Source organism: Zootoca vivipara, chromosome 3, assembly GCF_963506605.1.
Source record: "Zootoca vivipara chromosome 3, rZooViv1.1, whole genome shotgun sequence".
NCBI lineage: Eukaryota > Metazoa > Chordata > Lepidosauria > Squamata > Lacertidae > Zootoca > Zootoca vivipara.
The window spans coordinates 49,966,119-49,991,431 of NC_083278.1; the positions used below are offsets into that span (position 1 = coordinate 49,966,119).

General features: G+C 42.7%; 1 protein-coding gene across 1 annotated transcript in view; it reads right to left on the reverse strand.

The window, feature by feature from the left end:
- Positions 1-25,313, reverse strand: part of LAMA4 (laminin subunit alpha 4) — a 73,506-nt gene that overhangs the window by 43,360 nt on the left and 4,833 nt on the right. The window contains exons 2-7 of the mRNA XM_035109109.2: positions 10,584-10,685; positions 8,605-8,729; positions 5,936-6,016; positions 4,297-4,511; positions 1,040-1,135; positions 4-155 (exon numbers count right to left, since the gene is read on the reverse strand). Coding sequence (XP_034965000.2) covers positions 4-155; positions 1,040-1,135; positions 4,297-4,511; positions 5,936-6,016; positions 8,605-8,729; positions 10,584-10,685 — 771 coding nt within the window. The remainder of the gene's footprint in view (positions 1-3; positions 156-1,039; positions 1,136-4,296; positions 4,512-5,935; positions 6,017-8,604; positions 8,730-10,583; positions 10,686-25,313) is intronic.

The window sequence follows — 25,313 nt, forward strand, 5'->3', positions numbered from 1 at the left end:
TACCTTCAGCACATAAGTAGTGGAGTTGAGATCATTCAAGTGTCTGTGAACAGCAACCCCAGTGGAGATGCTCTGCAGGGTTGCTTTGCTTTCATCAATGGACCGAACCGCCAAGCTGATATCATCAGTCAAATCCCAAATGCATTTGTCACAGCCTGGCAATGAAATGAAATGAAATATGGGCAGTTGAATGGGGAATACATTCCTGCTCTGGAATCTTGAAATCCACTGATTTCTCTTGGAAAAAGGAAGTTTCTATTAGCTTTCCCAGTTATGAAGATAAAATTGAAATTAAAAAGACAGTGCCAAGAGGATGAGAGAAAAGCTACAAATAAGGATAACTAATTCATTATGTTGTCAAGATCTCCTAACTTGTAATCCCATATAGCAATATTGTTTTGCATTTAGAAAGGCAGTACCCATTGTAATCTGACACGTTCTCACAACTCTATCCAAATAAATATAAAGATATAGCATAATATAAAGACTGTCCACTATACCAGGAAAGAAGAGAAAAATATTAGGGGTGGGCATTATTAAAAAGTGAACTACACACACACAAATGCAAACTCTGCTTCATTACTGCACACATGTGTTCCAAGGCTGAACCCTGGCACTGAAATAATGATAGGTTCTGGGTTAGAGCTCAAATTAAACCCTGTGCCTATTTTTTTATTTGGCTTCGGTGATGCTTAGATAGACTATTCCCTGCTGTAGCCTAAGCAATAGTATTTTGCTCTGACATCACTGGCCTCATAGATATTAAGGTGTAGCCTTGTTGATATGACCAAACAGAAGATACCAAACATGGCGAAGGGGTACAGTGGGGTTGGGGCAGCTGCTGCTGCCTCTGATCCATGGAATTCAGTGCAGGGACTGCTGCATCCAAATCTGTGCCTCCCTCCAGGAGCTTGGTATCTCCTGTCCAACAGGACATGTGGAGAACATGTATGTCCTACGAGATAAAGATGCTTTGGAAAGGGGGAAACCAGAGGACATTGACAGTGCTGCCAATGTTTCATATAATTGCTATTCTTACTGATTACTGGGCAATCTGTGACTGGAGGAGACATTGGAGGTTCTGCTAGGCATTGCCCTGTTCGACGGTCACAAGGTCCTCCTCTGCAATTGCATGCTAGGAAAGGAGAGAGAGAAAATTTTTTATAGTAATTGTTTAAAACTGGAAACCTACAACCAAATGCTTAACTTCTCTTCTTAGCCCCATCTGGTTCCCCACCTCTTCTGATCCTTTCCTTGAATTTACATTGCCTTCATCTACCATTCACATGGAGTCCCCTTTCTCAGTCTTTTCATAGGTCTACACCAATGGTTCCCAACCTTTTTTTGGCCATGCCCCACCTAAGCATCTCCAAAATCCTGATGCCCACCCCCTGTGAGATATAATTATTATTACTGTATTCAAAAAGTGAACTCCTATTCACATGGAGGAAGCCTGAAAGACCACTAACTTAGTCTAACTCATTCTCGAATTGCCCCACTTAAAAATCAAATTGCCCTCCTGTGGGGTGTGTGTCCCACGTTGGGAACCACGGCTCTACACAGTTCCTTCAGCCACCTTGTCTCTGAAACTCCTGCCTCTTAGCCTCTCTGTCAGGGGTGTCTTAGCTATAGAGGTTACTGGCGCAAGGCGCCAAGTTCTGGGGGCACTTTGGAGGGCGCCTCTGCCATGCCGTGCTGTGCCCGGAGCCTCCTCCCTGCTGGAGGAGCAGCACTCAAGCGCCGCCGGCAGCGCCACCCTCGCCCGCCTCTTCTTGGGCTGCAGGCACCGTTGCAGGGAAGCTGGCCGTGAGCCTCCTGTTGGTGCTGCAGCCAGGGTTGCCCGGACGGCAGTGCCACACAGCCGCTTTGGCCGAGGAGGCGGATCACAGCTGGCAGCGTCCCCTGCCCGTCAGGCTGCCCCCTCCGGTGGCCTGTTGTGCCTGGCCCTGGCTGGCGGAGTGCGAGTCCGGCATCACCGTTGCCGGTTCTGCTCGCGGCGGGCGAAAAGCAGAAGCCACGGCATGGTGGTGTTGGGGGGGGGGAGCGGCGCCTTGGAGGTTTTCTGGCTGGGAAAGGGGGGGTGGGGCGCCGGAGGGATCTCTGAACCATGGCGCCGGATAGGCTTAAGACGGCCCTGCTCTCTGTCTTCTTTCCTGGGAGCTCTTTCCGGTTCTTAGCCTCTCACCCAAAGCTACTGCCCCCATGTGATATTTTGATCTCTGCCAAACTGACGTGCTTTCGTTTGCTCATAAAAAACTTAAATGTTAAAAAAATCAAACTGCTACAGGCAGTAGCTGAATAATTTCTATTCAAAGTAACTAAGTAACATTAAATACATCACTTATGAGGAATAAAATTAAAGCCAGAATTCCAAAGGTGTTTTGCAGTGTAATAACAATATAACAATATATAACATATAGCATTTCTTTATCACATTTGAGTGATAAAATGATAAAGCACAGTCCTATTGAACTAAGACAGAGAAGGTGGAGGCAGATCTCTGTATGTTTTCTGTTACAATTCCACATATTACTGCTATACATGACTGAAGTAAAATAATAGTCCTTCTAAATCTCTCACTGGTTGAATTGTTATTTATTACTGCAGAGATTAAGAACCACAGTATATCACCTACCACTTAGAAATTCTGTGCTCTTCTAAAGTTTGCATTTTCAGAGTACGTTAAAACCTTCTGGCCATTTCATCTTATTATGGCTTCTAAAATTAGCTTTGTTCCCAGGGGTAGTTTGTTTTAAAGACATGTAATGTATACATTGCATGGCTAATGAAACACTGAAAAGCAGACAGGAGCCTTTTATGGTTAGCAATGTGAGCATATTAGTCTGCCTTAGTTGCAATGACACAAAAAGTGGGACAGCTAATGTGGCAAAAAGGGAAAAGAAGCCTCTACCTGAAACTGGCTCCAAAGCAGTGATTGGTATTTCACTGGTTATTAGCCACAACACCAAAATGAAACATCCAGGGCTACAGGTCTCTATGTATTAAATATGGGAGTAAATAACATGGGAAGATGTTTCCTCTGTGCCATTCTTTTCAGTTTTCCAAAGGCATTGTTAGGGCCAGCCTAGATGGGTCATTAGACCTAGTAAGTCATTAGACCTAGTAAGTGCTTTTTTATTATTAAAAAACAACAACACCAAAACCCTGCAAACAGCTTGGGCTGGGAGGGCTAAATCACTAGACTGCTGCCCCAGTCTATCTTGCCCCCTCTTTAACCATAGGCAAGTTTTGCTTGGATCTTAAAAAGGCATAAATAATGACATTGTTATTACTAGTAGTACAGTTGTACCTTGGTTGTTGAACACCTTGGTACTCGTACGTTTCGGCTCCCGGATGATCAAAACCCGGAAGTGAGTGTCCTGGTTTTCGGAAACTTTTTTGGAAGCCAAACGTCTGACGGGGCTTCCGTGGCTTACAATTGGCTGCAGGAGCTTCCTGCAGCCAATCAGAAGCCGCACTTTGGTTTCCGAACATTTTGGAAGTTGAACGGACTTCCGGAATGGATTTTGTTCAGCTTCCAAGGTACGACTGTAGTAATAGCAGTAGTATTAATTAAACATATCCATTAAAAAATTCTCAAAGTGACATACAAGATAAATACACAATTAAATGGACAAAAGCAATAAAGCCATACTAAAATGTACATGGACCAAGAATCAATAACAATATCCTTTCTCATCCAGCTAAAAGGTGAACACTAAGAACAGGCCTAAAATTAAACCAATGTTGGAGCCAGGCAAGCCTCCTTGGGGAGAGCATTCCCAGGCAATGAGCAGCCATGCGAGCCATCTTCAGAGGCAGCCCCACATATACTGCATTACAGCAATCTAACCTATAAGTTACCAATGTGTAACTGCAGCAAGGCTATCCTCATCCAGATAAGAGTCACGACTCGGCTACCATCCACAAGTGACAGAAGGCACTCTGCAACAGAGAGGCGCCTCCAAGGGCAGTAAGGGATCCAGAACCACTCGCCAGCTGTGCACCTGCTTCTTCGGGGAATGCCATGGTGCAAATCCATCCAGAACAGGTTGCACTCCATCCATTCAGTCTGAGGAACCCTCTGTTAACAGAACCTCAGACAGCCATTCTGGAAGGATACCATAGCTGACAGTATTGAAAGCTGCCAAGAGATTGAGGAGAATAATTTTCCATTCAGTCACAGCAGCGTTAGCCAACTTCCTTTCTATAAACCCGCAAAAAGCAGACTGGCAACAATAGAAAGATCTCTGGCCCCAAACCAATGAATGGGCTTAATATGAACATAGCAAATACCTGTGCATATTTTAGCATTCCTGGCATCCCCATAATAACCAGGAGCACATAGTTCACAGTTGAACCCCGTAGTGTTGCGCATGCAGTTGCGACACTGGCCTGTCACTTCATCACAATCCTCAAATATAAGGTTAGGATCTGAATTGCCACTGCAGTCACATTTTTTACAGGAACTGCCAATCACCAAGGGATTTCCATAGTAACCTGGAGCACACCTGGAAGGAAACACAAATTCAGCAATGATTAATGCAATGTCTTGTTAACCCTTTTGCTTGGGGGCATTCTTTGTGGCCAAGTCAACAAAAACATTGTAAGGTGAGGGGTAGTCTGAAGATAAGGAAGTGCTGTGCACCCAATTGTCATGGTCTTATCACGATCTGGTAAACTTTGGATTGGTGGCCATTCTGCCCTGCAGGGATTCTGGACCTGTCCAGATGGTCCACCCTTGGAGACTGATGGGACCTGATAGGTTCCTGAATGTTCAGGTTTTTTCCAGTAGAAAAAGCAGACCATCTTACTGTGGAATGGCAAGATGAGATGGACAGTAGACACAATTGCCTCTTTGCCATTGTCGAGCCCAATGGGCTCGTTGGTAATCTGGGGAGCTATGGACTATGAAGCAAGACGGATTAACAAAGATTAGAGTGCAAGTGGCACAAATCTCACTCTGAAGCATAGCTGCCAAGTCTCCCGTATTCCCCGGGAAACCCCCGTTTTTCAGCCGTTTCCCACTGGCAGCCCAGATTAACCCCCCCCCGGTAAGTCCCCCGGATTCTTACCGGCCCGGGGAGGCTCCTTCTGCACATGTCTGGAGTCTCTGGACATGCGCAGAAGCGATTTCTGGCGCTGTGGCCATTTTGGAAATGGGCAGAGCATGTGTAGAAGCGACTTCTGGTGCTGCTCTGCCCAGTTCCAAAATGGCCGCAGCGCGACTTCTGGTACCGATCCCGGATTTTTCAATCTGGGAGTTGGCACCTATGCTCTGAAGTTGAATAAACACTGGTTAGTGCACATGATTGTGCCTACCATGTGGCTGTGCAGGCAGTGAAGAGGGGATAGATACTGACCCAATATAATGCCTTGCGCTGAGCTGGTGTGTCTTGAACCTGTCAACATGGGGACCCTTGAGCCAAAGGACTACAAACTGGGACCTCTAGAGAGGGTGAGTCTGTACGCCTTAAGGTACTGGGCCCTTCCACAACAGGAATTCTGCATAACCCAATGCTGGGTCATGATACAGTATTTTGATGTGTTCTTTGATTCAAAATTTAAACCAAAGAAGAATTTTAAACCCTGGAGGAAAGAGAATTCCCAAGATCCTAGTTTGTACTCCCATATTCATTCATATTTCTGGATAATTTGGGTAGCTGCATGAGTTGTGGGGAGTTTCTTGCTAAATGAAGCACTGTTTTTCCAGAACTGACAAGTTCTCAGAATAACCTTCAGATGACAGCAAGCTTTCATCATTCCCAATCCAAGCAGGTCTGTCACTGTCACTGACAGCAGAAAGACCTTCTTTGCCCATTTAAAGCAAGGAGGGAATATAAAATCTGTATCTGTAAAAACCAAATGTATATTGTCAAGATAAATGACACAAAGGTTCACACTCCTTAACATTTGCACCTGAAAACGTACTTACCTTTCACAGTTTGGCCCTGCATAATTTTCTTTGCAAATACAGCGTACCACTCCATTTTTTCTGTAACAGGAAACTGCAAAGCTAAGCATACATAAAAAACATCACCAGAGATTATAGTTTATGCCACCATCTACTAAAATATTTTGGGGTGGTTTTTCTATTTATTTATAAAGAACTGTTGTGATCAGTCAATCGTCAGAGGGCAAGGAAAGAATGTGGTCTGTGTATTGTTTCCCTTACAAAAGAAAAAAAGTATCACGGATTCTGGCTTACATTCAGTTTTTTCATCTGCTTTTCTACGAAATTATTCTCCAGGGTTAAAATGAGTGCATTTATTTGCCTTGTTTGGAGACATTTATAGCGTCAGCGAGATTTGAGGTTTTCAGTTTGCAATTTTTGTGAAAAACAATACTCATACACTGCCTTCTGTAACATTTCAATGACACCATCTCAACACAGCTTTAGATATTTTCCCCGTGTATGGGTTAATTTCTTAAGAAACTACTCTTTGGGACACGGTAACAGGCCAAAAGTATTCCTGAGCCTTTAAAAGGAGGTTTCATTACAAAAAGCAATAATAATAATAATAATAATAATAATAATAATAATAAATGGTCTTACAATTCCAAGCGAATAAAAAACCTAAGCGCATTTGCAAGGGTTTGGAGCAGCTGGTATCCAGTTGTTCCAAACAAATGATAGCTGTTTTTAATGAGAACTCTTCCACAAGTTCCCAGGATATCAGATATGGATGGAAATCATTTGGCCAGACAAAAATATTGAAATAAAATCCACACAGATGAATCCCAAGAACAACTGTGTATATAATGAATCTGCCATCTTAGAGCTTTTGATACAGTATTTGTCAGACTTCGTAAACCCATTGGCATGTTATTCATGGGGCTCGTTCCTTTGTTGCAAGCAGAACAGCGAGCCCTATCTCCTCTCAAATTTTCAAGGTATGAAATCTGATTCTGCTTCCATTTCCCTCGCCATATAAAATGAAGGGATGAAGAAAGGGAAATAAATAATAATAATTTAACCCTTTACAAACCCAGTTAACTGACCGGAGAACTAGGCTCTCTCTCTTTTTTAATTACAAGTTCAAGATAATTCTTCTTAATAAGTCTGAAATCCTAGCCCTTGTAATGGCAGACAGCAATGGGTGTTTTGCTAAACTTCTTACTATCTGAGAAAGTTCTTGTTTTGAAGAGAAGCCATTAAGCTATGATGAAACAGAACATGTGGAGTAGCCAGGGCCGGCTCTACGTAGACCGCCGGTGGCGCAGGGCACCATGGCGCCGGCCCGCCAGGAGGGCGCCATGAGCTCCGCCCACCCGCTGGCCGGCTGGTCCGCTGCACAGCTGTGCGCGGCGCCCACCTGCCCACTGCGCTGGGAAACGGGGCGGGAGGGCGCCGGAGAGATCCGGCGCACCATGGCGGCAGGGGCGCTTAAGACGGCGCTGGGAGTAGCTGTAGCTCAGCATACAGATCCCTTCTAAAAAACGGAAAACCCACCGTTTTCTGGGAAGGGATAACAGGGGGACATAAAACAAGCCTACTGGCCAGTGGTCCATTTTGTTTAGCATCCTTGTTTTCACCAGGAAGCCTGAAAAAGGACCTGAGCACAACACCACCACTCTCAACACTCCCAGCAGCTGGCATTCAGAGGCAAGGCTCCATAGCTGCCAAGTTCTCCCTTTTTTTAAGGGAAATTCCCAATGGGTGGTACACACAATGTAGTGAATGTGTGAAGGTAAGGGACAGGCCTTCCCATTGCATAGAAAGGCTAATTTTATAGAGTATCTGCATAACCAGCCATATTGCACATTAATATGAAACCGTGATAAGTGGATATGGATATATTAAAGCAATAGAATTGCCAAGAATCACCAGCAGATGTGCATATTAACCATTCAGAGACTACATAGATTCTGTCATTCATGTAGTACACAGCTTTATGTTTCTTCCACCTCTTTTGGTGAATGCATACATTATGCTATGCCCATGCTCTAATTACGGAGATTTGCTGCAAGTAACATACTGTATACCTATGATAAGAAGGGGTGCTTTATTTTAGGTCACTAGAACATCTGGTACAGAATTGTCTACTCTGATAGGTAGCAGTAGTCCAATGACTTATGCAGGGATCTTTCTCATCCCTTCTACACAAGCTCTTTCATTGGAGAGGGTGAGGACTGAATCTACTAAATTCTACTAAAGAGGTAAATGGGGAACCAGCTGATGTCATATCTCAATGGGGCTCAAAATGGCGCCCACCAGTTGTGTTTGAACAGCAGTCCAAATTGGAGGGATTAGACATGTCAAAGCTGTGCATCTGATCCCCTGTCTATCAGCAATGCCAATGTACAAGCCATCACATAGTTCAAAGTTTAAAAAGAAAATGGGATTTGGAGATAATCAAATGCATTGTACTTCTTTGTGTGCTAGCTGGAATTGCCGGTGTGACTGGAGAAGTAATAATAATAATAAAAAGGAAAAGCTATTGCATTTTCCCAAGCTGACAGTAAAAGCAAATAGGTCAAAATTACTTGTTCTTTTGTCATTTCTCACTTCCCTTAGAAAGTCTCATGGAATCTGGCCATAAAATGACTTAGCAGCACGGGGAACAGCTGCTGGAACCAATAACATAAAGCAATTGAGCATACTTGGCAACCAGTGGCAAGGGACAAGGGCAAGGTTGGCAGAAGCTGGGTGCTCCTCTGGTGACATCTCCCAGGTAGCCATCTGGACATTGTTCACAGTGGTCTCCAGTTGTGTTTCTTTGACAATCCTGCAGTTAAATAGAAAGACGGAGGAGGATGTGAACACCAAAAGAAGGAACATCAAATTCATGCCTAGCAGAAAGCATTAAAATAAACGTCCTTGGCAAGCAGAATGAGAAGACCTTCTGCCCTTTACCAAAACCTTCCAGGAATCGACTGAGTAAACTGAAAGGGCTTGGAATTGGCAGCGCAGTGCCAATGGAAATCTTTTGAACAGTAATGCTAAACTGCCAGAGAATTTTTTGACAAAGCAGCCTACAAGAGCAAGGCTATCTCTGGAGGCATATTTCTAGAGGCAATTCTGGCTCACTCTGTACAACTTTTGTATCTCCTACAGTAAAAGAAGTTGTTAGTATTCAGAATTGTCCGTGGCTGGATATACTCGAAATAAATGATCCTTTTAATTGATACCTCCTCAGTCAAGACTGGTCACTGATGTATATTCTGGTGAACCTACAATTATTATTACATTTAAAAGAGGATGCATACTGGTATGAGAAGTCTGGTCCTTCTTTGTAAAAGAATGATTGAAAGGGAGTCTCAGTGAAAACTGCAGGTTAGCAGTGATTGAAAGGTTGGTGTTAGTCACTTTATTAAGAATTTGCATATTGATTATTCTTAACAGAGTGGTGCATAACATTGTTGCAGCCTTCAGAAAATGAAAGAGAAGAAAATGATCTTTAAAAAACTGTCTAATTTCAACAAAGCAACATGGTTTAGTGATAAGGGAATGTGGGTGACGCTGTGGTCTAAACAACTGAGTCTCTTGGGCTTGTGGATTGGAAGGTATGCAGTTTGAATCTGTGTCATGGGGTGAGCTCCTGTTGCTCTGTCCCAGCTTCTGCCAACCTAGCAGTTTGAAAGCATCCCAGTGCAAGTAGATAATTAGGTACTGCTGCAGTGGGACGGTAAATGGCGTTTCCATGAGCTCTGGCACTTCTCTTGATCCTCTGTGCACCAGTAGCAGTTTAGTCATGCTGGCCACATGACCTAGAAAGCTGTCTGTGGACCAATGCTGGCTCCCTTGGCCTGAAAAGCAAGATGAGCGCCACATCCCATAGTCACCTTTGACTGAGCTTAACCATCCAGGAGTCCTTTACCTTTACCTTTAGTGAAAGCTTTTAGTATTTTTGTTTTTTTTTGTTTTGAAAAAAGAACTTATTTGCTGTTTGTAGAGACTTTATACATCACTTTGCATTTTAGTCATTTGAAAGCGCAGGGCAGAATTTTATGTGTTTGCTACTGTAATACATGTCCATGCCACAAATGTTCCCTGAGTGTCATGTTCAAGCCTTCCAACTACGGTAATAGCTGTGTGACACCTGTACCTATTGCTGCTAAAGTCAGTACAGTGACAAAACTCCTGCGGCAAAGCTCAATTGTCTGCGAGAATCAGGGTCAACCCAACATTAAGGAGAGCAAAGCAACTGCCTCAGGCACCAGATACCGGAGAGTGGGCAGAGGTGACAATGTGTTGGAGAATGCCGGCCTGATATCCCCTAAGCTAGCTAGCCTGCTTCCTTCAGGTGCAATCAGTAGCAGCCACTGAGGTAGCGTTCTATTGCTCTCTTGGCATTCCAACACAGTGGGTTGCTGCATTGGAGAGGGGGAGGGACGAGGCCAGAGTCCCACCTGTGTCACTTCACCAGCTCTATTTGTTCAGCCTCAGGCAGAGAGCAAGAACAAGGTTTTATCAAGAACTGTTAATGATCTGCCTTTTCAGTCCAGATACCATTCATTATTACTTTTGACGAAATATGCATCCACTTACCGGGGAATAAGCCTCACTGCTTTCAGTAGGTCTTAATTCTAAGTAGACATGGTTAGGATTGTGCTGCAAGTAACCAGAAAGGGCTACTTACCAGACAAACACCAGATCCATCAAGGCACTTGTATGCATTGTTGTTGCACTCACACGGGCTGCAGTCTCCTGAGTAAGTTCGGTAAAACCCTTCCTGGCATCTCTGCAACACAAATACAAGAAAAACATTCAGTACGCATACATGATTGAGGTTTTACACAGGTTGTTAAGGGTTTTGGAATTGTGTGTGTGTGTGTGTGTGTTGTTTTTGTTGCAAAACCACCTTGCATTTTTGTAACCCTTTGGTTATAGGAACTACAAGGCAGGCCAACAATATAAAAACACAGGAAGCTGTTTTATATTGAATGAGACCATTGGTCCATCTAGCTTAGTATTGTCTACACTGTCTGACAGTGGCACTCCAAGGTTCCAGGGAGCAGATACTTGGAGATGCTCTGGATTGACTTGGGACCTTCTAAACACAAAGCAGATGCTCTTACCACTGAGCTGCAGAGATGGGGGATGGAGGAACAGATGGTTGAGCTGGTGCTGAGGGAAGGGCAGAGAAGAAGAGACTTGCGAGGAGGTTTACAAGTGAAAGAAATGAGGTAGGGTGTGCACTGGATTTTACCTGTCAGGCCTCTAGTAGACCTTTATTACTGGACATTTCAGATAACAAAGCTTCAGGTAATAGACATTTTTGTACTTCCGTGACCACTTAGTGAGAAGATTAACAGGCTTTCAGGTTCAGTATCATGTAAATAGGGATACAATGGGAGAAGATATGGAAAGTGACAAGCCAGGGGTGCAGAGCTAATATGAATGTAGGCTATTTGTATCCATTAATAATAGCTTTCAGGTGACGTTTACAGTTTAGCAGGCTGTGAAGGAAAATACCAGGGGAAGAACTGACTTCAGGGATTGGGCGGTGACATTATGTGATAACCAATAAAACCCATGAATACAGGCATAGAGCTGTTTAGGATAATACAAATTATCACCTCTCTTCCTCTCTCTCTATATATCAGGAATGAGGAGCATGTGGTCTTCCAGATGTTATTGTAGACTTAGGCTGTGTACACACTCCTGTTTACTCTGCATCCAGTGCGCTCCCATTGCTGGTTTGGGAAGCAGTATACACACAACATGAACCACAATCCATATCTATCCTAAACAAAATAAAAAAATTCCTTCCAGTAGCACCTTAGAGACCAACTAAGTTTGTCATTGGTATGAGCTTTTGTGTGCATGCACACTTCTTCAGATACACTGAAAGGGTAGGGAGGGGTATTACTGTACTGAGAAGGGTGGTGGGAATGGGTGATTGGCTGATAGGTGTGGTAAACCTGTTGACAACTGTTGACTGCAATTGGTCTTACAGGAAAAAGCAAGGGGTGAGATGGCTAAAAATAGCTTTATAATGAGATAAGAATCCAATGTCTCTATTCAGACCAGGTCTCTGATGGTTTTAAGTTTGGTAATAAGTTGCAATTCGGCAACTTATTTCTGAAATTCTTTTGTAATATGACAGCTACATTGAGATCTTGTATAGAATGTCCTGGGAGATTGAAGTGTTCTCCTACTGGTTCCTCTGTCTTGATTCCTGATGTCAGATTTATGTCCATTTATCCTTTGGTGTAGGGTTTGACCTGTTTGTCCAATATAGAGAGCTGAAGGGCACTGTTGGCATTTGATGGCATACACAATGTTAGAAGATGAGCAATTATATAGTCTATTCCCCAGACCTGCTCTTGATGTTGTTGTGTTGTCTACTGATCACAAGGGAGCATGGCTCTTTCCTTGCAATGGATGAAAGCAGAAGAGTTCTGTTGAAGCTTACTAAGTTATGAATATCAGGTCTAGAATGCTATCTTTCTCTGAGGCTGCATCAGAGCATCTGGCTGGCTGAATGATTTGTGTTACTTAATGTTCCTTGGTGCATAAAAGAACTGATTGGTATGTGTATGCAGGTCTGGAAAGGAATCAGTCTGGCAAACTGCCCTTGGCTTTCTTCATTACATGGACAACAATTAACCCACCTCTCCATTCCCTGGCCTGTATCTGAACTTTGGAAACAGTTGGTGGGCTGAAATATCAAGCCTATATTTCAATTGTTTCTTTAGGATTAAAACACTTATTGGCTCTGGAGGTCGGTTCAAGCCCAGGGGGGGAATTCTTTTTCCAGTCTACAAATGAGAAAGCATGTTTATTCAACAGTTGTTTTACTAATCCCAGAAACATATTTTAAGTTGTTTTGACACCTGCATTTATTTATTTTTTGAAGACAGAGTACACCTGCAGTCCCATAATGCCAAAGCAATGGTTGTTGTCTTCCTTTAGGCATTTTGCTATGCCTAAATCAGACAATAAGTGATATTACTTCCTCTTCCCTTTTAGCTTCTTTATCCTGCATTAGCCAGTATTAATGGCATAGAATAAAGCTGTCAGCGTTGAGATAACAAAACATGATATAAAAAGAAAAGGAAGTGTCATGGTGAAAGCAAAAACAAAGCAAACTTCAGCATAAAACAGGATGTGCGTGAACTGGAAAGTTTTTGGTTTTTTTAAAAGAAAGGCTAAGTGTGACAAAGGACTAAAGTGCCTTATGGCCTAACAGAGGGGTAGCCAATGTAATGCCCATCACCCTGATCATTGGCTATGCTGGCTGGGGCTAATGGGAGTTGAAGTTCAACATCATCTAGACATCACCACACTGACTATCCCTGTCCTATCAGATTCCCCATTACAAGTGGCAGTAGCATAGGTTCTTTCTTTCTTCCATATGGTTTTTTTTGCCTTTATTTAATTTTTTAATTTTTTTGCTGCTGCTGCAGCAAGTGATTTGGCATCACTCTGGGGCACTGTGGGGAAAAAAGTAGTTCAGATCTACTTAAGCATCATGAGCACAGTCCCAAAGAATTACTAGATATGCAAATTATATATACTCCCAGAAAGGTAAGTTTGCCTTTAAATGTGAAGTGAATTGAACTTCTACCCCAGGCACCCCCAAACTTTGACCCTCCGGATGTTTTGGACTACAATTCCCACCATTCCCACCACTGGTCCTGTTAGCTAGGGATCATGGGAGTTGTAGGCCAAAACATCTGGAGGGCCGCAGTTTGGGGATGCCTGTTCTACCCCAACCATACTATCTTACAACATCAACTGATTGCAGTAGTGCTGTTTTTGTTTACCCTTCGCTTGTTGCACCCAAAATGAAAAGTGGGTCTAACTTATAGAAGTTCCAACACACATCCAGAGGAAGGGCTGAGAGCTCTGGCAGTACTGTGTTTTATCCTGGGCTTGAATGGTTCCATTCAGTTCAGTGGCATTACTTCTGAGTTGATATGCACAATAAAATCACATAGTGCTCAGAACTAGCCATTAAAATAGATGATATTCTCGAGCTGACAATAAAAAGCACATTTTGTTCAACGGTGAGATACTGAGCCATTATATATGTCTGCAAACATTATATGTGTCACTTCAAGTCAAATAAACCTGTCGTCAGATCCCTGTCTCAGCCTCTTGATCTAAAGTGAAGAGTCCCGAAAGATGCTGCTTAAAAGCAGTGTTGTTCAAGCTGCAAAATTTGTCGTTGGCCATGGAAGCTATAGCAGAAAGCTGTGGGACGGGCTGGCATGGGACATAGCCTTGCCATCACTTGCTCTAACATGTTCGCCTCCAGTCTAATCCTACTAGGGCCGCCCTGGAAGAGCAGCATCCATAGGACTTCTGTTATGCAAGGTGTGACTTTGCATTAACTTTATATAAACTATATTTTCTGTTTGGGCTACAGTCTCTAGCAAAATATATGAAATAATGTATGAAACACATATGAAATCAATTGCATCTCCTTCCTATAAATTCTGCCAGCATGCTCCTCCTCTTCAGGACAGATCACACAGCAGAAAGTTTAAACAGATTCCTTGGTCCTTCTAAAGGGTAAGCAGATCACCACCATGAGCACATGGTTTGGTAGTATTTTTTCCTGTGGGATGAATACATCTGAGCCAGGGGTCTTGAAATGGCACATCATGTTATATTACAGAGATGCCTGCTGGTGGCTGACTGTGGTTACCCCAATAGAACCTTCTGTAATTCTAGTAATTTAATTTCCATTGAATACCAGCTTCTGGGAACTGCCACTACAGTACAACAGCTCCTGCTTCCTATGAACATCTGGTTGGCCACTGTGAGAACAGGATACTGGACTTGATGGGACTTTTGCCTGATCCAACAGGGCTTTCCTTATGTTCTTATGCTATTAAATTGATGTTAGAAATTGCTTTTAAAAATTAGAATGCATCTCATCCAGTTCTACTGTTGAAACTAATGAAATCTGGCTTGGGAAGCTGCCCAAGGAGCTTATGAAAGCTACTCTGAGCTCTTTGTAAGCATTTAACCCATGTAATAAATAGCTTAGTAAAATGAAAAACAGGCTCGGGGTATATGCTTCAGTTACCTTTTGGTAAAACGATGGGAGGGAACAAAATATCATTTTCAGATAAGTCATTTGTGCAGCGGTAGTCAATGTCCAGATCTTGTTCAACTCCAAATCCCACCAGGCCCAGTCAGCATGACCAATAGCCAGGGATGACAGGAGTCGTAGTTTAACAGCACCTGGACAGCACCAGATTGGTGAAGAATGAACATGACCACCATAGAGCCAATGGCATGCAATACTTATCCACATGCACACAAACATCTCGCAGTTGGTGGGGTGAGATCAAGCACTTCACAGAGGGAACCTTTGCTATAATTGGAAGACCCCATATGAATGCACCACAAAGTTTCTATATTCTAATTCTGCCCCAGAAGAAATTCTCTCCATTTTGAGTCAAAAGCTCAGAACTCTAAATGACTAAATGGATTCAAAGGAATAAGACATAGCAGCTGCTTTCTATTTTGTTGGGAAAGGAAGACTCTGTGTAATGGAAAGAAAAGCTTTCCCCTCTGCGTATCTACTTTTATGGTAACATGACTAGCTTATTAAGATACTTTTTCTTTTGGTTCTTTCAAACAAATCATAAGCCAAGCACATTTCCTTCCCAAAGGCAAAGGGGAAAAAAATTCCTCCAATCCCCTTTTGTTCTGTGAAAAAGATTTTGAACATCGGCTCTCTTACATTGCATTGTATAATAAGTGATAAAATGCTCACTTCATCGTAAGGTCAGTGCAGGCAGTTCTAAATTCAATTCTCAGCTCAGGCTTTCCCCACCCATTATGTTCACTTCATGTTAAAGCAGCAGAGGAGCACCCTTGTGGAGCTCCCAGTGCCAGCAACAATTTATTGATACATCATATTTAAAATGATAATAATACAGCAGCAAATGTAAGAAGGTTGCACCTTCAGTACATTTTTGTTGGCATCCATCTGTCTTGAGAGACAGTGGAGTGCGCAGTACAAGGGATGTACTAATTATATCCAGATTTGGAGGCTGGAATAAATCCCATTCTGTGAACAATACTGGAATTAACAATCTTAAATTACACCCACACCCCCTAGCCCAATTCCAGCAGCAATTAAATGGTAACCAGATAACATAACAACTTAAAGCCTCTTCAGTTGTTGCAGTTAGTAGTCAGTGGGGATGAGCATGCTTGCTCTGCATCCCCTCTGCTCAATTTGTGTTACCTTTCAACATGTGGAAGCAGGGAGCTTTTTGTATTCATGGAAAATCAGGGTTCTAAAATGTGGGGAGCAAAGCATTTCCTGATACATTGTCTACCTTCTTCCTCAAGATGCTTCTGGTGTTCTGTTTCTCGATTTCCTCCCCCACAACAACCACTCTGTGAGGTGAGTTGGGCTGAGAGACTTCAAAGAAGTGTGGCTACTAGACCAAGGTCACCGAGCAGCTGCATGTGGAGAAGCGGAGATGCGAACCTGGTTCACTAGATCACGAGTCTACCACTCTTAACCACACCACCACACTGGCTCTCAATGTGCCAAATTAACTGAAAGTTCCAGAGTTATCTTGGTGTCGCATTGACCCAAAATAAAAAAATTCCTTCAGTAGCACCTTAAAGACCAACTAAGTTTATATTTTGGTATGAGCTTTCGTGTGCATGCACACTTCTTCAGATACACTAGAAACAGAAGTGTCAGACCCTATATATATACAGAGGGTGGTGGGGGGTGGGTGGGAATGGGTGGTGGGCTGATGGGAGTGGTAAACCTGGAGATTGGCATTGACCCAATACTATTGCTTAGAAAGGACTAACTAACCACAAAGTTCATGCTCTGGACAGCATCAAACGCTATTTGTAAAAAAGAAAATAATGGAGACTTCTTAGCATCTCTTATAGGATATGAATTGTTTGTGTTGTGTGCCTTTCTTGTTATTCTCATGGATGCTGCACCATTTCAAAATACCATCACATCTTGACCAAAGCAGCAGCTGTCTCAAATTCCAACCAGTACACTGAGTCCAGAAGTGCAGTTTTGCAAACACAAACACAAAGACTCAGTTCTTCAGGAGATTGATGGGAAACAGTTTGCAAAACAACAAGAGCTATAATAACTACTCCCAACTGTTCTGATATTTCTTCATCTTGTGGCTTAAATTTCAAGACCTCGGTTACTCCTCTATTCTTTCTTTCTTTTTAACCACACATTCATGCATCCTACACATATTAATTTATAAAAAATATTTATAGACTGCACTTTCAAAACAATATAGTCAGGCAGTATACTGCTTAAAAAATTACAAGAGGAGAAATAAAAATATTAGCAAAAAGATTAGTAAACAATTTGTACTGGTTGGTATTCACATTGCAAAGGCCCATCTGAGTAACACAGTTTTTAGGAGATGTCTAAAAGAAGGGAGGAATGATTTCTGCCAAACCTTAACTGGCAGTTAAGTTCTACAGGGCAGGGACTGCCAAACTGAAGGCACAGTCTCAGCCTGATCTTAACTTCTTTTAACTACTTATTTTCTGCATGCTGTTGCTTATTTGTTTTTGAAAGTGGTCGTTCCTCATTGATATTATGTACAGCAACCCATTCTTTATCATAAATACATGGAACCTAAGGGGGGTGATCCATCTGTATCAAATACATTCTTCCCCAGGACACAGAGCTCTCCTCAAAACATCTGGATGAACATCTGCCAGCACTTCTATATTTTGTTCATCAGTCTTCAAAGCATTCCTTCATTTTTTCACAATAGCATCTCCAACCATTACACTTTACATTTCATAATGATGTTTCTATCAAGTTTTTCCTTTTATGTACAACTAGATTTTATTCTGTATACCCATTATATGCTGGTTTCACATTCCTGATCTAACTCTAACATTGTCTTGATATATATGTTGCTCAATGGCGGACAGGACATGGTCATGACAGCTACCTATGTTTTACCAGTCACAGGTGGGGAGAGTGCTATTTTGCTCAGGTTCTGCCTCTGGGCTTCCCATAAGCATCCGGTTGGCCACTGTGAGACCAGGATGCAGGACTAGATGGGCCATTGGCCTGATCCACCAAGGCCCTTATGCTCTTATGAATGGGGGTTTGCCTTATTTGGTGCTCACTGTACAGTTCCTGTGTAGTTTGCCTTGGGCACTACAAGACAAGCTACATTATCTCACTGCCATAGCCCAATTAACCAAAGAAAATAAGAAAAGATAATCAAGAACAAAAGTCCTATATAATACTGAAAGTTGTGGAATAAAAATAATCTCGAGCCATGCCTACTTTAGTCATACACAAGTCCATTCAAGAAAGGAGAACTGATGATTATTCCTGCTTATATGGTATTCTTCTAGCATAATTTTCTTCGTATGTGCACAAGACACTCATGCCTTTTAAATAATAACCGGTTTACTTCTGCTGTGGCTATGGAAATTTGTTAAATGCTTTTTCTCCCAAGATACTTTACACAACCACTGAAGTAAATGAATAAGTTCTGCAATGAGGAATCATGCTCGCATTGACTTTAAAGAGCACAAAAAGAAAGGTGGTTATGGGGAAATTACTGCAGAGGAACAGGCCCCCAAAACTGACCCATAAAGCAACGCCTTGTAACCAAACCATCCATGGCAGTGATGAAGCTTGTTTGTTGTTATGGTCTGTTAGTTGGAGGAAGGCCCCACAGCTCAGGGTGGTGAGGCATTAAACTCCAGTCTTCACTTTCTCACCATTCTATTTCAGGCAATTCACAGTTGTTATTTATAGGTTACCTTTCAGCCCTGTCTAAATTGAATGTTTTCCTTGTTGATGAAAAGAGCTTGGATGTCATTTCACATTTCTAACCTCATTGCTTCTGACGCAATGACATTGTTTGTACTACTTGGCTCATCATCAGAGAGGCCCTAAGTTTTCCTTCGGAAAGTGTTTTATTATTATTATGAACAGCCGGTGCCTAATATCTTTTGTCTAGAGACCCTTCCCCCTTTTTCTCACTAGCCAGTTTACTGCATTGGATTCAGTTCTGAAAATTCAAATGTAAATAAGCCGGTACTTTCTGAATAAACACAATCCCACAATATGTATATTGATGGTGGTGAAAATCACTACCGTTTCACAGCTGCAGTGTGCAGTGCACTATTTGGAATGATTAAACACACCCAGTGGTTCTTGCAAGTAATTTTAGAATTAATGGTCTAACAGGAGCGAACTTGTTCGATGATAATGCACATAATTTATGCTGCTATGGAATACTGATATAATAAACATACATACATACTTTTATTTGTATGTCACCTTTCCATAGCTAAAACCATGCTCAAATATAACCATAATAGTCAAAAACAATAAATAAAACACCATATAGTATCATATAGTTTAGTACATATCATAATTATTATATTCATTAGTAACATGAATACTGAATCACTGGATAGGCAAACTCTTAGCCTGTCCAGTGAAATGGCATTCATGGTTATTAACCTATTAATCTACTTTATCAGACCTATTTTACTGGAATACAAAAGGCATTTCTTACAACTTCAGGACATTCCAAATAATCATAGGGTGGAAATCAACACCACACTTTATTGAACGTTTCATCTGTGCAAGCTTATCAGCTTCTGAGACTGAACAAAAGCCCTCACCCTGTGTGCTGTTCTGGGGGTACTCACAATCCCCCAAGGGGTGTGAAGGTGCTCAGGAAGAAGAGAGGAGGGAAGCCTTGTTGTGCAAGCGGTAGCATTTGGGGTTGGGTGAATGCTGCCCATATGATCTACTCTATATGAACTTCATCACAATTATGATGAAGAACGGAAATAACCAAACACTCACATAAGTCAAACAAATCTCCATTATTAAAATTAATAATGAATCATCTAATACCTAAACAGGTAGCTCTTTGGGTTTTCTGTACATATCCTATACATAAATTGTATGAACACATTTGCATAATCTTGGAACCAGGAAAACCTGGATTCTCAATGGTGCATAGAGCTTTTATGTTCATAGGCTCTGTTGAGAAGAACTAGTGAACATGTTAAGGACAGGAGCAAGGTCTGCCACCACAATCGTGCTCAGGGCTGTCTTAAGCATATCTGGCGCCCTGGCACCGTGGTGCGAAGATCCCTCCGGCACCCCCCCACCCCGTTTCTTAGCGCGGCTGTCTGGCGGGCACCGCAGCGCGGCACCCCCCTGGCGGCCTGGCGCCCTGCGCCACCCAGCCTTGCCGTAGGGCCGGCCCTGACTGTGCTCCTTCCCTGACATGTTCAGTCTATCCACATAAGCAGAGCTGATGCCCAACTTAAGGCACAATGCTGCCAATGGGCCCATCACACTCCGACATCCACACATGTACAGACCCTCCAATTGTCCCTATTTTCCAGTTACATCTCTGATTTAGAGAAGCCATCCTGGTTTCTAATTTGATCCTGGAATGTCCCACTTTTCTATCAGATGTCCTTATTTTTATTGGATAAATGTTGGAGGGTATGGAGTTATCTGACCCCCGAGCCGTCTGAAGGCAATCCTTTATAGGGAATAGTGTTTTGTTTTTTGTTTTTTTGTTTAAAAAGTTTAATGTTTTATTATGTTTTTATGTATGTTGGAAGCTGTCAAGAGTGGCTGGGGCAACCCAGTAAGATGTGTGGGGTGTAAATACTAAAATTATCATTATGGAATGGGACGTCCCTATTTTCATCGGAGAAATGTTGGAGGGTATGCATGTGGCCATACTACTTTCTTTGCTGCTGCCAAAGCAGTAACAATGCCACCGCTCACCGCCCTCCCTGCTGCCGCACCCCAGATGGCATTTTAGCACAGTGGGCAGTAAAGCTTTTGAATGTGAGCCAAATTGGCTCCCATCAGTGGTGGCTACCTACCATCTTAATTTATCCAAAATGCAGTGTCCAACATTTTAGTTATATTAAGGGGGCAGGCAGCAACCACAGAGGAAAACAGGTTTTGCTCCCATTCAAAAGCAGCACACCAATGACAAAAGAGCCATGCTGTGGCTCAGTGAGAAGGATGGTGAGAGTCAACATTCCTTGGTCAGGTTGGTGAGGAGCCCTTCTGATCCCCCGGGGCCTTCAACCTATGCCCAACTTGGCTGACTATGGGTGCCAGGCCTGGTCATGACAACAAGGATTCTATAAAAGCTGCAGTGGAAATTTTCCTGCTTGGGAATGGGCAAAAGGTTGCCTTTGTTCAAATCAATTAAGCATGAGCTTATCATTTGTACAACGAGCAAAGTCTGTTTCCTGATCATGAAGTGTGTCACAGCACTTGAATGCAGCTGAACAGCAGCTGAGGAAAAAGCACAAGTCTCTCTCTGTGTGTATATATAGGGTGGGGGTAGCTTTTAAATCAGATCATCTATTGCTATGGTAAAATCTAGTTTTCTTCTGTTGCTGAAGCTTCCACATGGCTGCTCCTCTCCTAGTTCAAATGCAAAACAAAATACCATTCAGCAACAGAGAGTGATTTAGAGATGGGGTTGATTCCAGTATAAACACTTCACAGTTAGGCATTCTCTATAAAAGTGCACACTCATATTTTCCATATACAGTGAGATAGACAAAGCCTTAACTTAAAATGCATTCTTTCCTACGAAGGGGGGGGGCATGCTTGCTCTTTGCAAGATTTCTAGGGTATAAATGATTTCTGGCCTCATAATTTGTTTAATTCCAAAGCTTGCTATCATAAAAAAGGCCATCCATAGCAATGCGCCCTACAAGGTTTGACAGGGTTGATAACCTGTCTTTCTGTTATATGCATTGGGGTGGGGCTTTTCCTTGCTAAAAAATAATATGAGGTGTAAATATATGTCCTTTTCTCTCATGGCTTCAGATGTTGTGCACTGCAGGTTATTTTTCCTCATATCAATTCACGGGCACACTAGATAGAAAATGACAGTTGGGTGGTTTGCATTTAATTAAAAATGCGATTTTCTTAGATGTTGAGCAGCTTTGATGTGAAATAAGAGGAGGAAAATGTAAAAAGGCAGGTAGGCACATTCAATAAATGGCATATTTAATATAATTAAATACCTGTAACTAGGTTTCAAATCAATCTGTGGACTTTAAGCTACCTGCCTCCCACCTTGCTCTCCATCCCTGACTACTTTGGTCTCAGTTGGAGGAATTCAGCGCTCTGCTCTTCTGATCGGCGCAAGCATCCCTGCTTGCTACATGGAACAACCTCCTCTCTCTCCCCCCAAGCAACATTCTGGGCATTCTTCTGACCCCTTTGAGTAAATCTGGGGCAGGCATGGGGGCGTGTGTGTAGGGGAGACTGGGGAAAACCCCATCAGGCAGGTGGAAGCCCTTGCACTGGCTTAGCTGAATCTGAGCCAGCTAAGGACATAAGAAGAGCCTATTGGATCAGGCCAATGACCCATCTAGCCCAGCACCACTGAGTTGTATAATAGCATTTTGATATTGGCCGTTGTATCTTCAATTCATTTTCTAACTATCCCTAAAATGCTATTCACTGTTGCTGCACACTGGGTTGACATCTTTATCGAGCTGTTTACTACTTAATGCTCTCTGTGACAGACAGAGCAATACCACCTTTGTGATGTCCTTCGCTGGCCTTCCTATAGAGCTTATTTCCAGAGACAACCATGTCCTACTGGTTCTCTCCATTTCACCAGGTTACTGTTATACCCAAAATACCAATACCATCCTCCAAGACCAAGCTTCCGTTCCAGTTCACCCATCTGGGCTCGGAAGCTTCTAGCATTAGCATATAAATGCTTGCTTGCAGTCTTTTTCTTCAAGTGTCTTTGGTACCTGCATTTTGTTCTGAAGTGCTTTGGCCCCCTGAATTGCTGTCCTGTGCCCCTACATTCACAACACCTAGTCGCCTGCCACTTCCATTTAAATTTTCATCCACTTTAGCATCTTCATCCCAGGTGGGGAGATTCATTCTGAACTGGAGCCTTCTCAGCTCCTGCCAGCTCCTTTCCCCCTTCAAATGGTTTAAAATATGCTCTGCCACGTTTATGAGTTTACTTGCCAACAGTCTGGCTCCATCTTGGTTAAAATGGTGCCTGTTCCTTTTATACAAGCCCAGCTTGCCCCAGAATGTTTCTCAGTGTCTAACAAATGCAAACCCCTCCTCCCAATACCTCATCCACACATTGAGACTACAAACCTGAGCCCATCTAGCATTTTAGAGAAAGCTACATTGGAGGTCTCAGCTCTCAGTCTCCCACCTAGCAAACTAAATTTGGCTTCCAGCATCTCAACAACTACATTTCCCCATGCACTGGTGACAAACCACTGACTCGTCCTCAGATAACTCTTCATGTTATATAAGCAAAGGGCAACACCAGGCAGGCAACTCACCCTGCCATCCGTATGCCCACCGCACACCCACTATTTATGTTCCTAGTGGTTGAATCACCCAATCTCCAAGCCTCCAGAGAAGTTTCCTCAGCACAAGAGGAGTCCCTCAAGGAATGGGCCCCTTCTAAGGGAATGCTTCATTCTTCCTCAAGGTGACACTCTCTTTCCCTGAGACCTTCAAGCTCCCAGACAGTTGGGGAGCTATGTTTGTGGGAGTGAGACACAGCTTAAATGTCCTTGAAGGCCTCATCCACCACACTCTGCCTCTCTTGCATTTCCCCCCATTATTTACCTTTACCTAATAACGATCACATTGGGAAAAAAGAAATAGATGTACATTATTGGTTGTTCTCCTTAATCTTTCTCTTCTCTGCAGCTTTTCTTGTCTCAAACAGGCTCACATTATATTTTCACCAGAATTAAAGAACAAACTTTTCTAGCTAAGAAAGGTGCATATTTTGTTTAGAATTCCACACTAGATATTTCAAATGAAACATGTTTTCAGCATGGACAGTCTATGCCCAAATCATTTGTAGGAAACTTTTTGTGTGGCATTCATCTGACATGCCATAATTGCCTATGTAAGTATTCAATATGCTTTTCTTCACTATATAGTGCTATATTTTCCTAGTGGTTTTTCAGAAACTGTAGTCCACCTCGGAACATTCTATGAATTGCTTATGTGGTTCTCATGAAACCACCCTTTATAAAAACTGGCACTGCTGAGCATGACTAACAGACTATGTCTGTTTAGGAGAGAGAGGCTGACACAAGCCAATATTTGGACTAAGAAATAAATCAAGAAGGATTTCTGAGTATATATATATATATCTCATAAAATGACTTCTTTCATATACTTTCACATACAGAGCAATCCTGAGCCTGAATGACTTGGTTGAGTACAGCTAGTCATTTTTGTGCAGGGGTGTGCAAAGGAAAAATAGTTTTTAAAGCTGCACTTCTTTCAGTTTAGATGTCTTTGTTTTGTTCTACTTTTATTTTATTTACACTCATTTTTACCTCTTCTATTCTAGTAATTTGGGTATTTCCCATGAATGTTTCATGTAACTTGCATGGATGCTTCCTCAAGGCATCATGCCTGACAAATATGGACAAAAAGTCCATAGTTCAGTGGTAGAACATCTTTTTGCATGCAGAAGGTCCAGGGTTCAATCTCCAGCATCTCAGGTAAGGTTGGGGGTGTCATGTCTGAAACCCTGCAGAGATGCTGTCAACACAGGAAGCATCGACCAGGAAGAGTCCAGAGCAGGAGCAAGAAGCAAGCCAGAAGTTATGCCTAGAGAACAATCAAAGGATACAATATCACACCAAAGCTCATTAAATCTGGGTTGCCCAGGAAAGCTCAGCTGTGACCAGGAAGTCCTCATACCCCTTTCTGTCCATAGGAGTCTAGTTGTTGGTTGGATGAGCAAAGGCTGCCCATGGCCTAGACCAGGCTCCCCCAAACATCGGCCCTCCAGATGTTTTGGACTACAATTCCCATCATCCCTGGCCACTGGTCCTGTTAGCTAGGGATCATGGGAGTTGTAGGCCAAAACATCTGGAGGGCTGAAGTTTGGGGATGCCTGGCCTAGACAGATGTTGCAACCCATGGCTTGGTGTCTCACCATATGAACAGAGACCCCAAACTATCAATTGATGTCATGGCAACTCTTGACACAAAGGAAGGGAGGTTTTCTGTGGTCTACATTAACAGGCCTCCCCAGACAATTTGTGACCCATGCAAAGCTGCAAAAGCATGCAGTGCTCTATTCAAGATGGTGCAATGCACGAGGTGGGACAATAATGAAGTCTGCTGCATTACAACAGCTGCACTACTCAGATTGGTCCTTCCCATTACATGGTTAATTGCCACTGAGCTATAATGGCTGGCAGGTATTTTGCCTGCTGCTTGGTAGCAGTTTGCCTACATTCCATGGGGCCACCTACATGTGGTACACAACTGGTCAGCATAAGGAGATCTTTCCTAAGCTGCACTGAAAAAAAATACTCTGTTTCCTCACTGAAATGC